The following is a 14,416-nucleotide window of genomic DNA, read 5'->3' on the forward strand; positions in this document are numbered from 1 at the left end:
ATCCATCAATTTGTATGTTTTCATTTTCCAGGAAGTTATATATTATAAAAAAATAAATGCTAGATGCTTCTCATAAATTTAGTAAATTAAAATGAATGGATTTCACATTTAGCTACCATGTCAAAAAAACAACAACAAAAAACAACTACATTTTATCATATATTTATGCCATTATTGTGAAGGAAAACAAAATGCACGCTTGTGCTTTTTGGGGGGCGTGGCCGCAGGTTCTCGGCCGCCGCTCATTGGCTCGCGCTGCTTGTCGAAGTCACTGGGTTCCCCCCTCTCGTCGGGGCTCGCCCCCACGTTCGCGCCTGCGCAACAGTCGCCGAGCATCGGCGAGCTGCTGCGACGACACACCGACGGTCAGTGAGCGGCGGATCCAGGAGGAAGCGCCGCCACCCCCCTCTCCTGTCAGGTACGTGCAGGTGTGCTCCTTAAATAACCGCTCACACGTCGGAGACGGACTTTATTTCTCTTTTAAATCATCTTCAACTGACGCTGTGGTGCTGAATGGCGCTGACGGTCACTTCGGCTCTTCTCGTCATGCTTCGGCTTTTAAACAAACACGCTCGTGTCATGAAAGAGTCGCGTTCGGATATCCACCTGCCGTCCTTCCTCCTCCTCCTCCTCCTCTTCCTCCTCCTCCTCTTCCTCCTCCTCCTCTCCCCCCGGGTTCTCCTGTGAATGTCTCCGTGGTCCTCGTCGCCTCAGGGGACGTCGTCCTGTGGCTGTTGGCTCCGCGCCCCCCCCCGGGCTGCTCCCCCCCCCGGGCCGCTCCCCCCCCCGGGCCGCTCCCCCCCCCGGGCCGCTCCCCCCCCCGGCTGCCTGTCAGGCGCGTCCAGCAGCGGCTCCTTCATCCGGCTCCGTCAGGTCCAGAGTTTCTGTGGAATCACGACGTCACAGCAGCTGATTGATAGAATTCCTCCTCTCGCACGGGGTCGTCGAACCAAACCTCGTTCGGAAAAGCGGTGAAATAAGTTTAAATCACTCGTGGACGAAGCTGTAAACTAAGTCAAATGTAACAAGAGAGCTTTTTGATTATTCTATGTTATTGCTAATTATTCGGCACGTGTTTCCTCCAGCAATAACATTGTTTTTATAAGAAATATCACCTTTGTAATTCGTCTACATGTAAGATTCATCAGCGTTCTGTTCAATAAGAATAATATTAATAATTAATAATAATAAAAAGTTTTTCGCCACAGCGCTGCAGAGTGTGAATTTAAAAGCAGCTACTTTTTTTAAGATTTGAAATTCTATGCAGGGTTGCCTCATTTTTTTAAATGAGCAGATCTTTGAATGGAGTTTGGTGTGTGTGATAGACAGAGGCCCTTCTGGAGTGTGTTGGGGCCCTAGGCAAAAAATCACAGGGGGCCACTCGAACCAGCCTTCATCGCCACTATGTTATAAATAATCTGGGGGCCCCGAGCAGTCGCCTGCCCTGCCTGTGGCAGGCGGCGCCTCTGGCGATAGAGAAGTGTGTACATAAATGTTTTGACCAAAATTTGACAATTTGACTGCACCCATTACTCAAATAACTAAAAACCAGGTAATCCCATGACCCCGTGTCACGTAGAAATGATTCCTGACCGTTTCCTGTTCATTCCAGGGTCACGTTTCTACTGCAAAATAGGTCCAACGAAGCCTAAAGCTATTTATCACATATTCTACATTATTCACAAATAATCCCTGCCCCTGCACATCTGCCTCCAGATGTTCTACTTTCCAGTACATTAACGGCCAACTGGACAAGATCAGATTAGATCCGCTCTGGTGACCTCCTCGACCTCTGTGTGCTGTGGCTTCAGGAGGAAGTAGAGTCGAGGTCGAATCAAATCTTGTGTCATGTGAAAATTTGATGACGCTGTGTAAACAATCGATATGTCAGGCTCTTGTCCAAAGTGAACGTTTTGCTCCATTAATGTCTGGTTAACTGTGAAAGGTCATCTGTTCCTCCCCCGGCTATCGATATGCTGTTTTTCTCCTTGTCTGACCAATGACAATGTAGTCATGCCGTGTAGCAGGAGACATTAAATGCATTAAATCACTGCTGTGGCCGACGGCTTGATGGATAAGCTCCACCGCACGTCTCTCATCACGAGCACCGACGGAGTGAAGTGCTGCAGGAGTCGATCAGACGTGTTGTTCTGTTCTGTTGCCTGTGGCGTGTAGATGTCATCTCCCGGCCCGTTTCACCTGACTCTTATCTGACATCGGCCACTTCTGCCTGGCCCATCTAGTGTCGCGTCTGACGATGTGAGGTCGTGTCGCTCTCCGACCCCTGGACTCAAACTGATCTTCAACTGTACAAACGTAAAAAGATATTGTTTCTTCCTTTATAACTAAATGACCATGTTGTAAATGATTGTATCATTTGGCTCGGAGCTGGAGCTTCTCTCTTACAGTCCTCATTGTAAAAAAAAAAAGTGACTTTATTATTGGCGTCAGTCAAACACAGCTGTCGGAGTCACAGAGCAGCGGCCAGGCTGATAAAAGTTCTGATTGTGTCTATTATTAGCATCTGTAATCAGGTGACAGACTCACACGTACTTCAGTCTAGTATGTGGTTGAACCCCTCCAGTCAAATATATAAAAATAATCTGTTATACCTAATATTTTGTTTAACATTGTTTACCCTCTCAATTGGGGTTGGAAACAATCCACTCTCTCTCCCTCACTGAGGATTCTGAGACTATGAATATTCATGATATGAAATAAATAACACAGGCTCCGCCCACCACAGCTGCTCGTGCAGCGTCGACCGGTGGAAGAATGTGATCAACAAGATGGTTAAAGGCAACATCAGAGAGATTAAGACATAAAACTCTCACGACTGCTAATTCTAAATCTCGTGGATGCTAACTGCTAACTGCTAACGCTAACTGTCTGCTGTCACGCCTGCTGTCCTCTCGTGGATGCTAACTGCTAATGCTAACTGTCTGCTGACACGCCTGCCGTCCTCTCATGGATGCTAACTGATAATGCTAACACTAACTGTCTGCTGACACGCCTGCCGTCCTCTCATGGATGCTAACTGATAATGCTAACACTAACTGTCTGCTGACACGCCTGCCGTCCTCTCATGGATGCTAACTGATAATGCTAACACTAACTGTCTGCTGACACGCCTGCCGTCCCCTCGTGGATGCTAACTACTACTGCTAAAGCTAACTGTCTTCTAAACACCTGCCGTCCTCCCATGGATGCTAATGCTAACGCTAACTGTCTGCTGACACCCCTGCCGTCCTGTCATGATTCGCTGCCTCTCCTGCACTGGAAGTTTCTGGTTTCTTTGCCTCACATTTGCATAATGTCTACAGCGATTGGTTTTCTGTATTTGTGACGTACTAAATCTAACTTGAACAGGATTCCAGGAGAGGAATGTGAAAACACCAGATACAAGTCGCTATAGTTGATGTCAGTCATGTTAAAGCTAAGAAGAACAGACACAGAAGAGGACAGAGTTGAGCCCCATGTGAGGCGTCTTGTTCTTCCCTTCATCAGGCCGAGCTTTGGGTGTCGGACGAACCTGTGGCCTGCGGACGCGACCTTGAAATGCATCTCGCTGACTTGATAATTCTATAACAGCGTGTTACAGTAGAATGTGGGAGAAAAGCTGATGATTTATTGCAGATTAAATTTGCCCCATGAGGCTGACGGAGACAGATGATCTGGGAAACGGCAGCTCGCTCGTATCTCGCTCCGCTGACGTGTTCGTGGACCAGTGTGCAGAATAACATTTCCTGGGGGGGGGGGCCCGATCCCCTTCCTGCACATGGAAGCAAAAGATACTGCAATTTCTTTTTGTCCCACAGCATTAAGTGATGATGACTCATGGAGTCTGACTCACTCTCACTTGTTCACTCACAGATGAACTGATCGGCATTGGCTTTGTGAAGGTTGGGGTCGCAATGAGACACATTTTTGGCCGTTTCTTAAAAAAATTAATTAAAAAAACCACAGACGAAACTTCGCACAAATATATTCTCTGACAAAATAATGATTTTTGATCATAACGTGATGCATTTGAAAGGTCAAAGGTCGGCGTCACTGCGACATCATGATGTTTTCTGCCCGTTATGAGATTGTGTGACCATGTCTCCTGCAGCTTTGGCTGTTTGGCGAAGGCGTGCGTGCGTGCGTGTGTGCGTGCGTGTGTGCGTGTGTGCGTGTGTGCGTGTGTGTGTGTGAGTGTGTGAGTGTGTTTGTGTGTGTTTGTGTGTGTTTGTGTGTGTCACCCAGGGTCTTACTCACTAAATGCCGCCTTATATAATGACGTCCTCATCCTCAGAGCTGCAGCCCAAACACAGGCCAGAGGGCTCGGAGGCTGGAGTCTGAGTGTGTGTGTGTGTTTTAGGATAACAATGTTAAAGCTCTGTGTGTGTGTGTGTGTGTGTGTGTGTGTGTGTGTGTGTGTGTGTGTGTGTGTGTGTGTGTGTGTGTGTGTGTGTGTGTGTGTGTGTGTGTGTGTGTGTGTGTGTGTGTGTGTGTGTGTGTGTGTGTGTGTGTGTCAGAAGACCGAATGGTGCCCTGAGATAGAGTAGCTGAAGCAGATTAGCTCAAGGACGTACGTGTGTGTGTGTTTCAGATCAGACGGTTGTCGAGTGCAGCGTCAGCGTCTGACTCTCACAACAGACTCAGATCAAATGTGATGTTTGAAGATGTTTTTAGTTTCCTGTCTATGAATATGAATATTCAACAGTTTCAGCTTCACTTCCTGTTATTAGACATCACTCATAGCCCGACCGATGATATCAGCTGATACATCCTTTCACAGACACATACAGGTATCGGCCGATGTATCGCATCGGAAAAAAACTTGTTCTCCCAAAAATCGGCAAATAACGTGAGCAAACAGCAACAACCCGAGATATTCGTTTACCCGTTTTCTGTCGGACACGGACGTCGGGGCGCTAGTTTGTGTCACGAAAAGAAAAAGTTCAAATATTTCAGCTCGAGTGCCACGTTTCTAGCAAGATACTAGGGACAGATACTTCTGGGTCTGTTTGGTTGTAGTGGACATTATTAATTTTATTTAATAATGAATTTTTCTCCTTCCTTTATCCACAGATGCACTGGTTCTGTGAGCTCACTTTGATGTCAGCGCCCCCTGGAGTTGGGAGGAGCGTCTGCGAAAAATCAAATCCCAGTTAAAAACCTCCTGTCTGCGACCGTCCTCATGTTCCTGCACGGCAATAAATAGCTCTTTCAAAAGAACAACATTTATTTCCAAGATGGAGGGCGTAGCAGTACAGAACCTGATAGACTTTGACCTCCCCTCCGAGGCCACGGCTCTCGGGCTGGACGCAGGTCACCACGGAGGCCCTGCAGACATTTTCTCCCCAGAGCCGGCATCTTCCACCGGAGTCCTCCACCACCAGCCCTTACTGCCAGAGCCGATGGCGCCGACCAAACACCACCACCACCACCAGCGCCAAGAGGAAGGAGGCGACGACAGCGACGCGACAGAGTCGGCGGACAGCGAGAATGACATGGACCCGCCCTCTCACACGTGGGAGCTGAGGAGGTCGTCGTCGTCGTCCGCCCACAGTCGGGAGGACGGCGACGCCGAGGCGCTGGAGGGGAGGAACTTCATGAAAGCTTACGTGGAGAAGGTGTTCCACGGAAAGTAAGGACGAACAGTTTTTTTTCATTTCTGTGTGATGAGCATCTGAGATGAAAGAGCTGAGTCTTTTTCCGCACCATGTTTTCACAGGGACGACTTTGACCAGGAAGAGAAGGCTCATTTTGGGGAACTGTGCACCGGAGAGACGAGCAAAGGTCGCGAGTGGTTTGCCAAATATGTCAGCGCACAGGTGAGGTGAACGAGTGAACTGGTGTAAGGTTCAGACGTCCGCTGCCTTTAACGGGAAAATAACCAAAATATCCCAAACTGCGTTGGCCAAAGAATGACAGGTTGATGTTTTTATGCTCGGTGTCCACAGCGCTGCCACTCCAAGTGTGTGAGTGAAGCCACCTTCTACAGGCTGGTGCAGTCGTTTGCAGTCGTGCTGTTTGAGTGAGTCATCAATAAATAAAAAGGCTCAGTAATATATATTGACTTTAAAATCCAACATCGGGCATCTCTAGTAGGAACTGAAGGACCATCTCCAGTGATGTTTTGTGTTTCACAGATGTTTCCAGATGGATGACTACAGTCCAGCCAAGAACCTCATGACCATGTGCTTCACGTACTACTACATCGGTACGTCTCCAGTTCAGTCTCTCTACATGTCGTCAATCTCTGAGTCTGTCGAGTTCAGAATTATGTGGGTTTTTTACATAAACACAACATGGTGTTTAGCAGCAGCTCGTAATTTTACCTCCGTCAATAAGGTGGTTTTTCACCTTGTCCCACCGAACGGATTTCCACGTGGGCCGAGAAAGAATCCATTGAATGTGGGGGCGGATCCATTAATTTTCAATTGCCGATTGGATCTCGATGACTGATTCTACGAGTGTGTGAGATCTGGTGCAGCTCGATCGAAATGAAGGAAACTTGTCGGGGCCTTGGTGGAGGATTAAGATCTAGATCTGCAGAAGCAAACCAATTGAGCACGTCGAGGTGAAAATCTCTCCTCAGTGCTGATTCAGAGAAAACGTCGCCACCACAGATTGACTCTGTGGTTTTACTTTTTGCAGCAGCAGCAGCACCACAAACACATGAAGGTGGTTTGTGCTTATGAGAGCAGGAAGCTTTGCTTGATTCGTTTTTTACCAGCGTGGCACAGTTGCACGCCAACAACATCTGTATACTTGACTTGAACTGCAGGCAACTAGTGAACAGCACCGATAAGTCTCATTGCAAACGTCACCTGTAAAGAAACGTACCTGAGGAGTAAAGGCGAAGGCTGATGTTGAGTCTGACTCAGCTGACATCATTTCCTGCTCCTCCCGTTATCCAGGGAAGTCTCAGCCATCTCCGTCGGAGCTGCTGGATCGTGGCGGTCCTCCCGCCGGTATGGACTTGTACTTCAACAAGGCCAACTCGTGGCTGTCGGGGAAGAAGGACGCGGCCGAGCGGCTCCTCAAAAACACGTCCAAGCCCGACGTGAAGGGCTTCTTCGGAGGCCTGGAGAACAAGCTCCGGAGCTCCATGGCTCCCAAGACCGAGTGAGCAGAACACAGTGTTCGTCTTTGTCGAGTTATCGCCATTAACGTAGTCATATGTTTTTAATTCTTCACTTCCCTCCTTGTTTTCGGCCTCAGAGACGAGGAAAACCCCGTTGACACGAAGCCCAAATCACCAGGTAGAGTTCACAAATTTCAATAGAGTCATAATCTAAAAAAGTATTTGAGTCGTGTCGGCATCTGCCATGTTTTCTCTTCCTCCACAGATTCTGAGGCTCCGGAGCAGAAGAAAGGGGAGAAGGTTTATCTGTACGGCCACCTGAAGCAGCAGCCCATCTGGTGAGTTCAAATCAACTTCACTTCATAAAAGGAATAGTAAGTTTTCTCCATCTTGGACGACTGAAGCTGCTGTTAGCTTGATTTCCCTGCAGTACGATGGTGTTCAATGGTGACGACAGAAAAAAACCCAACTTATTTATATTAAATCTTTCTCTTTCCTCTACTGTGTTATAGTTTTTTTGTGTATGTAAAAGATCTGGCAAATTTCGGACGATACTTCCGTAATATGGTGATGTCACCATGTTACAGAAGTGCATAAGGCACGACTAGCGGCTAGTTTGACACGCCCCCAAAGCGAGAGCGAGAGATCTTCCTAGCGGTTGACCAATCACAACAGAGTGAAGCCAGCCGGCCAATCATTGCAGACTGGGCTTCACTGGGAGGGAGGGGCCTTAAAGAGACGGGGGTTGTGAAAGAGGAGCTGCAGGAAACTGATGTATTCACTGAACATTCGAGCATTTGAACCTTTTACAGTAATAACCCAAATTAATATTATGAACATGAATATGTGCAGAATATGTTTCCATTAAACCAAAATGTTTCAAAATGTTTTAAAAAGGCCTCAGCGTCTTTGTTTCCCCCACAATTATATTAATCAGGTAGTGACGTGCGGCCTTTTGATATTTTGGGGTTTGTCGAAATTGAAAATGCTTAGCAATGTTTCCATGGTAACGGCCCTGTTCTCTCTTCTCAGGCACACGCTCAGATTTTGGAACGCTGCGTTCTTTGACGCCGTACACTGTGAGAGGAGGAAGAGATCGCCGACCACCAGGTGAGTGAGAAACAATCCGCTGTTCACTAACACAAAATATCACAAAGATGTTTGGACTGTGGGGGGGTGAAGGTTGAAGATCCTTTCTGGATGTTCTGCTGGCTTTTCTTTTCTTTTCTTCTTCTTCTTCCTCTCTCTGGATGTTGACCTTGTCTCCTTGTGCCTTGCTGCCGGGCAGGGGAACGCAGGATGAAGAGAAAGACGAGAGGTCTGTCCTTCTATTTGTCCGCTGCCCTAAATCAAATTTAAAAAAGAATAGAAAAAGGAAATAGTCAAACAAAAAAGCACAGATTGATGAAGGCAGAGATGAGAAGGGCAGAGACTCTGTAACAAACCTGAATCTTAAAAGATAAATACTGTGTGGTTCTTTATGGTGTTGAGAGTTTTCCGAACAGGGAGATATTTTTACTTACATGACAAATTGGAATATTTCGTCAATTCAGCTTCTTCCACCTTTTTTTTGCAAGACAGTGATGGTTTGTGGCATGTTGGTATAAAACATTCAAAACTAGCCTCCACACACTCGTAGATATCAGTCAGATAAATATGACAGATTTTATTTCCTGGGAAATTGGTGAAAATGCTAAAACGTCCTTTCGCACTATTTGAGAGAAAACTGGATCCGACACTTTGTCCTGACTTCCATCCTTCCATGGAATTTTTTATGCTGAATCCTGCTGACAAACAAGGGGTGAAAACATAACCTCATGATGGAAACTGTCAGTGTTAAGGCAGGAAATGAATGAAAATCCAAAATCCAATAAAAATAAAATATATTTTTAATAAATATGTGTTTTAATTTTAAGTTTATCAAATGTTCACGTGATTAATCCATTTAAAATATATATAAAGTGGACGAACAACAACATGACATATAGCGTTAAAACAGAGGGTTCATTTAGAGAAGGGGCTTTAATGCCAGCGCCACCTGGTGGTCAGGCCTGAAGGTCCGGGAGTCGCCCTGCTTCTGATTTACAGATCGTCTGATGAGCTCTGTGATGGTCACTAATGCTAAATCCTCACACTGAGCGACTGGAGTCTCAATGCGACACTGTGTCGTGTGTAAATTTAAAAGATGTAATCTGCTTCGTCACAGCTCCAGTGTCCACGTCCATGGGAGGATTAATAAATCAGACGTGGTGTTAACTCTGAATCATGACGTCTGTGTTGTGTACATGTTCGCCTTGTTTGTCACACCCTGCCTTGTGTCGGCATGTTGTCTGACGGGCGACGTGATTCACCGGGTGGAGCGACTCGCGCACACACACACACAGTTAATATCCTGAGTGTGCAAAGAGGCCGTGTGGTTATCATGTGCGGTGATATTAATATCTGCAGCTCAGTCTCTCAGCTCACTGCATGTTTCACTACATGAACCTTCCTGCACGTGTCGGTGTCTCCGCCTCCATCTGCACGTTCTCCCTCTGCACTCGCTTCCACTGTGGATTGATTCTGCATGTACTGACATGTAAAACGCTTCCTGCTCGACCACGTTGCATTTTTGTGGTGTTTAAAGATTGTTTTCATTTATGCCAACAGCGTACAAGGCAGTGTGATATAGTGTTTGATGTCGAGATATCTACAGAGGGGTTGTTCTGTGGGATTGTTGCTTATTCATACGTCCAGAAGATACAGAGCAACATTAGTTTGTGTTCACCTGGTGAATGTCAGTCCAATATGTTCTGTTTTATAACTCTTGTTTTGGTCTCCACCAGCAATATCAGCCTCTTTAGCTGCTAAATGTTGTTAACTTTGTTCACTGGTGCAGGATGTGGCTTTAATCGAGATAAGTCGTCGTCGTTGTTGTTGTTGTTGTTGTTGTTGAAAGCAGCTGCCTGCTGCTGTGAATGATGATGATTGATGAGATGAAGAGAGTTAGAGGAGAAAACTGGAGTTGGGTTGTAAATAAAGATGGACGTCACGTCTCCACTCCCCCCCACTATACAAAAGAGCAAAGCCAAAATATCTCGGACACGGGCGGCATCATTTTGGACTGGTGACATCTTTTTGGGTCAGAGTCACGATGACGTCACTTTTTGGTTTGTCAGCTGCCGTTTTGAAGCCTCGAATTTCACATGCAGACCGTGTTTTTTTTTTTAACCGGGCGTAGAATCGGGGGTGTGGTCTGACTGAGAGCTCGTCCACTGACTTGAAACTAGAGATTGATCCATAAACATCCTCAGGAAAATGATTACTGACGATATGAATCAAGTTAGAAGTCGAGTCATGTTATCATAGAGTCGCCCTCTGCTGGTCAGTACACAGAATACAGGCTTCAGACACTTCAGCAATCGCTTTCTGGCGATTGCTGAAGCTCGTTTTCTGGACCTTTCCTTCATCAGTGTGATAAGATCTTCCTCAAATGACAGAAACATTTATTAAACATACTACTTAGTTTTTTTATTTTTACTTTGGTCCATGTCCCATCTGCTAACATGGAGGGGGCGGGGTTTATGGCCTATACTGCAGCCAGACACCAGGGGGCGATCCAGATGATTTGGCTTCACTTTAGAGAAGCTGTCACGTCGTCCATCTTTATATACAGTGACCCCTTCCATGTTACATATAGATTAGTCATTTGATCTTTTCTTATTAGTGTTCTCCATTAACATGTTGTGATATGAATCTAAATTTATCACCAAAAAATATATACCTTCCTAATATTTGATGTCAAAAATAATGAATTCAGGCGTGACAATTCTTTCTCGAGGCTACAAAATCTTTGTTTTTCACGACTACACGGTGAGAATCTTTTGCTTTTCATCTGCTTGTTGACAATAATTTGTGAATGAGTCAGTTTGTTGTCTGTATTCTTTTGCTGATGGCCGGCCAATGTGTTCATCGCTCCCCTTTTTAGAAATACATTGTTGTGTTTTTATGTGTGATGGCATCTGACTCTTTGCATTAAAACACGGAACAGTCACAGGGATGGATGTCACGAGGTCACGGACTGTTGTCAGGCAGAGAAAAGGTGGAGCGCCGTCTGTGGTACTTCGTGACGTCCCGTCCAGGTCTTGTTCTCCGTGGAGGAGCTGGCGGTCGAGACCTGGGACTGACTCTGGTTTTCTCTCTGCTGCAGGGAGAAGTGGTGTCACATGACCCAGGAGGAGCGAGACGACAGCTCCAAGATCGACGAGAACATTGCCTTCGGTCAGCTCGGGTGAGGACGTGGAATCAGTCCGTTGTGCCGTTGTGTTTTTTGATTTAACATTGTTTTTGTTATTTTTCTGTATTTTTTTTAATTTCCTCGTTTTTTTTATTTGATTTACCGCATTTTTTCTGGATTTGCCGTTGTTTTTTTTATTTACTGTAGTTTTTTTTTGATTTGCCGTTGTGTTCTTTAATTTGCATTGGGGTTTTGTTGAGATTTTTCTGTAAATGGTCAATTCAGAGCATATACATCATGTGTATATGTGTTTGAGGATGGTTCATGTGCACTGAGCTGAGTCTGGTGTGATTTCTGTTTTCAGGACGTTCACTCACAACATGTTGGCGTTCGGGCTCAGTAAGAAGTTGTGTAGTGACTTCCTGAAGAAGCAGGCCGTCATCGGAAACCTCAACGAAGGTACAACCTTCCAGCGATGACTCAATCTCTGCTTTCCTTTAACTTATTTAGCTTTTTTTTTTTTTTTTTAAATAATGTTGAGAAGAAGCAAAGATCAGATGTTGGTGATAAACTTAGAGTTTCAGCTCATTGTTCAGGAATCTGCAAAAAAAAGAAGCTTTAAAATCCACAAAGAGATTTAAAAAACAACAACAATAGTTTCTCCGTAAGATGGTTGAGACCAAAATAGAGATAATATTGATTCCAAGATAAAAAGATAATGTTGCTCCACACCTAAGTGTTTTTGCTAACGATATGTTAATTTACATAACCATAATGCAGATTTTGTATGTGTGTTTCACCCGTTTGCAGAACAGTACAAGCTGCTGAGTGACCACATAGAGAAGATGGCGGCCGAGTGAGTTGGAGGACGACCGCCACGCGATACATTTCTTCTCGACCGATTATCGTGTTGTTGTTGCGTTTGTGTGGTTTTTACTGCCGTAACCGTCCGTACTCAACTGTAGTGTAGTCGTAGCAAACGCCGTCATCAGCTGGTGCATGACTGAACCTGTGTGACGCCGTCGTCTGTGACTGAACTATTTTGAAACTTCAACAGTCTCCGTGTTAGTAGATTTGACATCCTACGTGCGGTTTATTATTCTGTGTTTCCATGGTGAACATATTTATTACATGTTAGAGAAACACTGTACAAAGTAAAAAGTGATGTCCCGCCTTCCTGCATGTGACATAAACATCCACATACAGTTCTGACCCGACGGGTTTAATAGCTCGAGGCTCATGATGAAGAAACAATATCCCTCCGTGCCGTTTGTCAAATTAATAGTTATTGAGATTTTTCGCGGTAAATATGTTTATTTTCTTATTATCTTTGCTCAGAGTTAAACAATAGATTCACACCGCTCTCTGTGTGTATGCTAAATATGAAGCTACCGCAAGCACACGGTTAGCTTAGCTTAGCATAAAGCCATGGCAACCACATCCAAAGGTAACGTGATGTCCTTCCAAGCAGCTCAGTGATTTATTAAATCTGCAAAAAGAACGTGAAGTGTAAAAAATGACAATGTGTTTGTTTGAAGGCCTTCCAGTCTTTATGCTAAGCTAAGCTTACTGCTGTCTTCTCCAGGTCTTTCCTCCGTGTACGTAGAGATTCGCTGCTTCCTACTTCGATCCCATTTTTTACCACTTTAGCACATTTATAGTGCAGTGGTTGTATTTTGTTTTTTTATTTTTTTATTTGAATACACCAGGAACATTAAATCGGTCCAAAGTGCCTTAATGTTTGTCTTTATCCTCTGATGCTTCCCTTCACAACCCGACTAAACACTATTGCAGAGCCTCCAATTCTGACTTTTTCACCAATTCCCTGCAGCTCACGTTCACTGTGACACACACACACACACACACACACACACACACACACACACACACACACACACACACTTATCTGCTGTTGTGCTGCATGTGCATCTGCATGTGTATTATGTGGAAACGGCCTCGTGCAATTTTAAAAAACTGTGAGTGACGGAGCGCTCCCTGCTTGTGTTACCTGCTCTTGCCACTGCGGGGCAGCATTGTGTCTTGTCAGTGAGAGATGCCTGAATCAAAAATTGAAAAAATAATATATCAATGTCCTTTTTAAATCTGGTTAAAAGCCAGGAGGATGGTTTTTAAAATACTGTACATATTACTGTGTTGTAAGAATCACGTGCTGCCGCTTGTGAATTGATTGTTGTAATTGATTGTTCTAATTGATTGTTGATTGGCAGATGTAATAGATAATACTTGTGCTTCGTGACCATGACAAACAAATTTCTGACTGTGGCTCTGACGTCCCTCCTCTGCTTGGATGTGCTCGCTCGGGGCGTTTGCACAAAGTATTACGATAATCTCCAGTGTAAATATGTGTAATTCAGTGTGAACGCGTCACATCTGTGCACGTCCACTTCCTAAATGTTGTTCCTGACGTGATCTGTGACCTCGTACCTTTAGTGCCGTACAAACCTCTTCTATTTGGCTGAAGTATTGATCTGTATATTGTACTTATATATATATATATATATATATATATATATATATATATATATATATATATATATATATATTTGCACTACGTTAAGACCCACGCTGTCATCCTCTTCCTCCTCTTCTTCCTCTGATGTCACACCAGTTCCATACTGTGTTTGTTCCACATGGCGACTGTTCTCTCTCTTTACTGTTCATCCACTTTATATCCTTTGTGAAATCTTCATGGTAGTTTGTTGCCTGGATGAAAATACAATTATTATTATTATTATTTTTTTACCATGTTGCTTTTGTGTAAGGTGTCATTAAAGAAGTTTTTTGTGGAACGACAAGTGTTTATCATCTCAGTTATGGAGTCAATAATTATAATTCTGCCTTGATGGAAAAGCCCCTTAAAGTCTATAAATAAAATAATAAGTAATGGGAAAAAAAAGTGATAATTGTAAAACAATGAGACTTTATTGATCGATTTGGTAAAAATATTGTTGCGGCAGTAAACGGAGAAACAATTCAAACTGAAAACCACTGCTGTGTGTGTGTGTGTGTGTGTGTGTGTGTGTGTGTGTGTGTGTGTGTGTGTGTGTGTGTGTGTGTGTGTGTGTGTGTGTGTGTGTGTGTGTGTGTGTGTGTGTGTGTGTGTG

The 14,416-nt window shown here is 44.6% G+C and overlaps 1 protein-coding gene across 3 annotated transcripts; it reads left to right on the forward strand.

The window, feature by feature from the left end:
* The first annotated feature begins 281 nt into the window (after nt 1–281).
* Nucleotides 282–14,101, forward strand: kiaa0513 (KIAA0513 ortholog). Of its 3 annotated transcripts, none has more exons than XM_035642728.2 (13): nt 282–418; nt 5,074–5,632; nt 5,720–5,819; nt 5,949–6,022; nt 6,138–6,208; nt 6,909–7,116; nt 7,213–7,253; nt 7,341–7,413; nt 8,108–8,185; nt 8,364–8,393; nt 11,265–11,345; nt 11,656–11,750; nt 12,102–14,101. In XM_035642728.2, the coding sequence occupies exons 2-13, from the start codon at nt 5,238–5,240 to the stop codon at nt 12,149–12,151; spliced, it is 1,296 nt and encodes a 431-aa protein (XP_035498621.1). In that variant the 5' UTR covers nt 282–418; nt 5,074–5,237; the 3' UTR covers nt 12,152–14,101. The 3 variants fall into 3 exon arrangements, with proteins under 3 accessions (XP_035498621.1, XP_035498622.1, XP_047189288.1); XM_035642729.2 differs by having other exon boundaries at nt 320–428; XM_047333332.1 differs by lacking the exon at nt 8,364–8,393 and having other exon boundaries at nt 322–428.
* The last annotated feature ends 315 nt before the right edge of the window (nt 14,102–14,416 follow it).

This window comes from Scophthalmus maximus, chromosome 7, assembly GCF_022379125.1.
Source record: "Scophthalmus maximus strain ysfricsl-2021 chromosome 7, ASM2237912v1, whole genome shotgun sequence".
Classification (NCBI taxonomy): Eukaryota; Metazoa; Chordata; class Actinopteri; order Pleuronectiformes; family Scophthalmidae; genus Scophthalmus; species Scophthalmus maximus.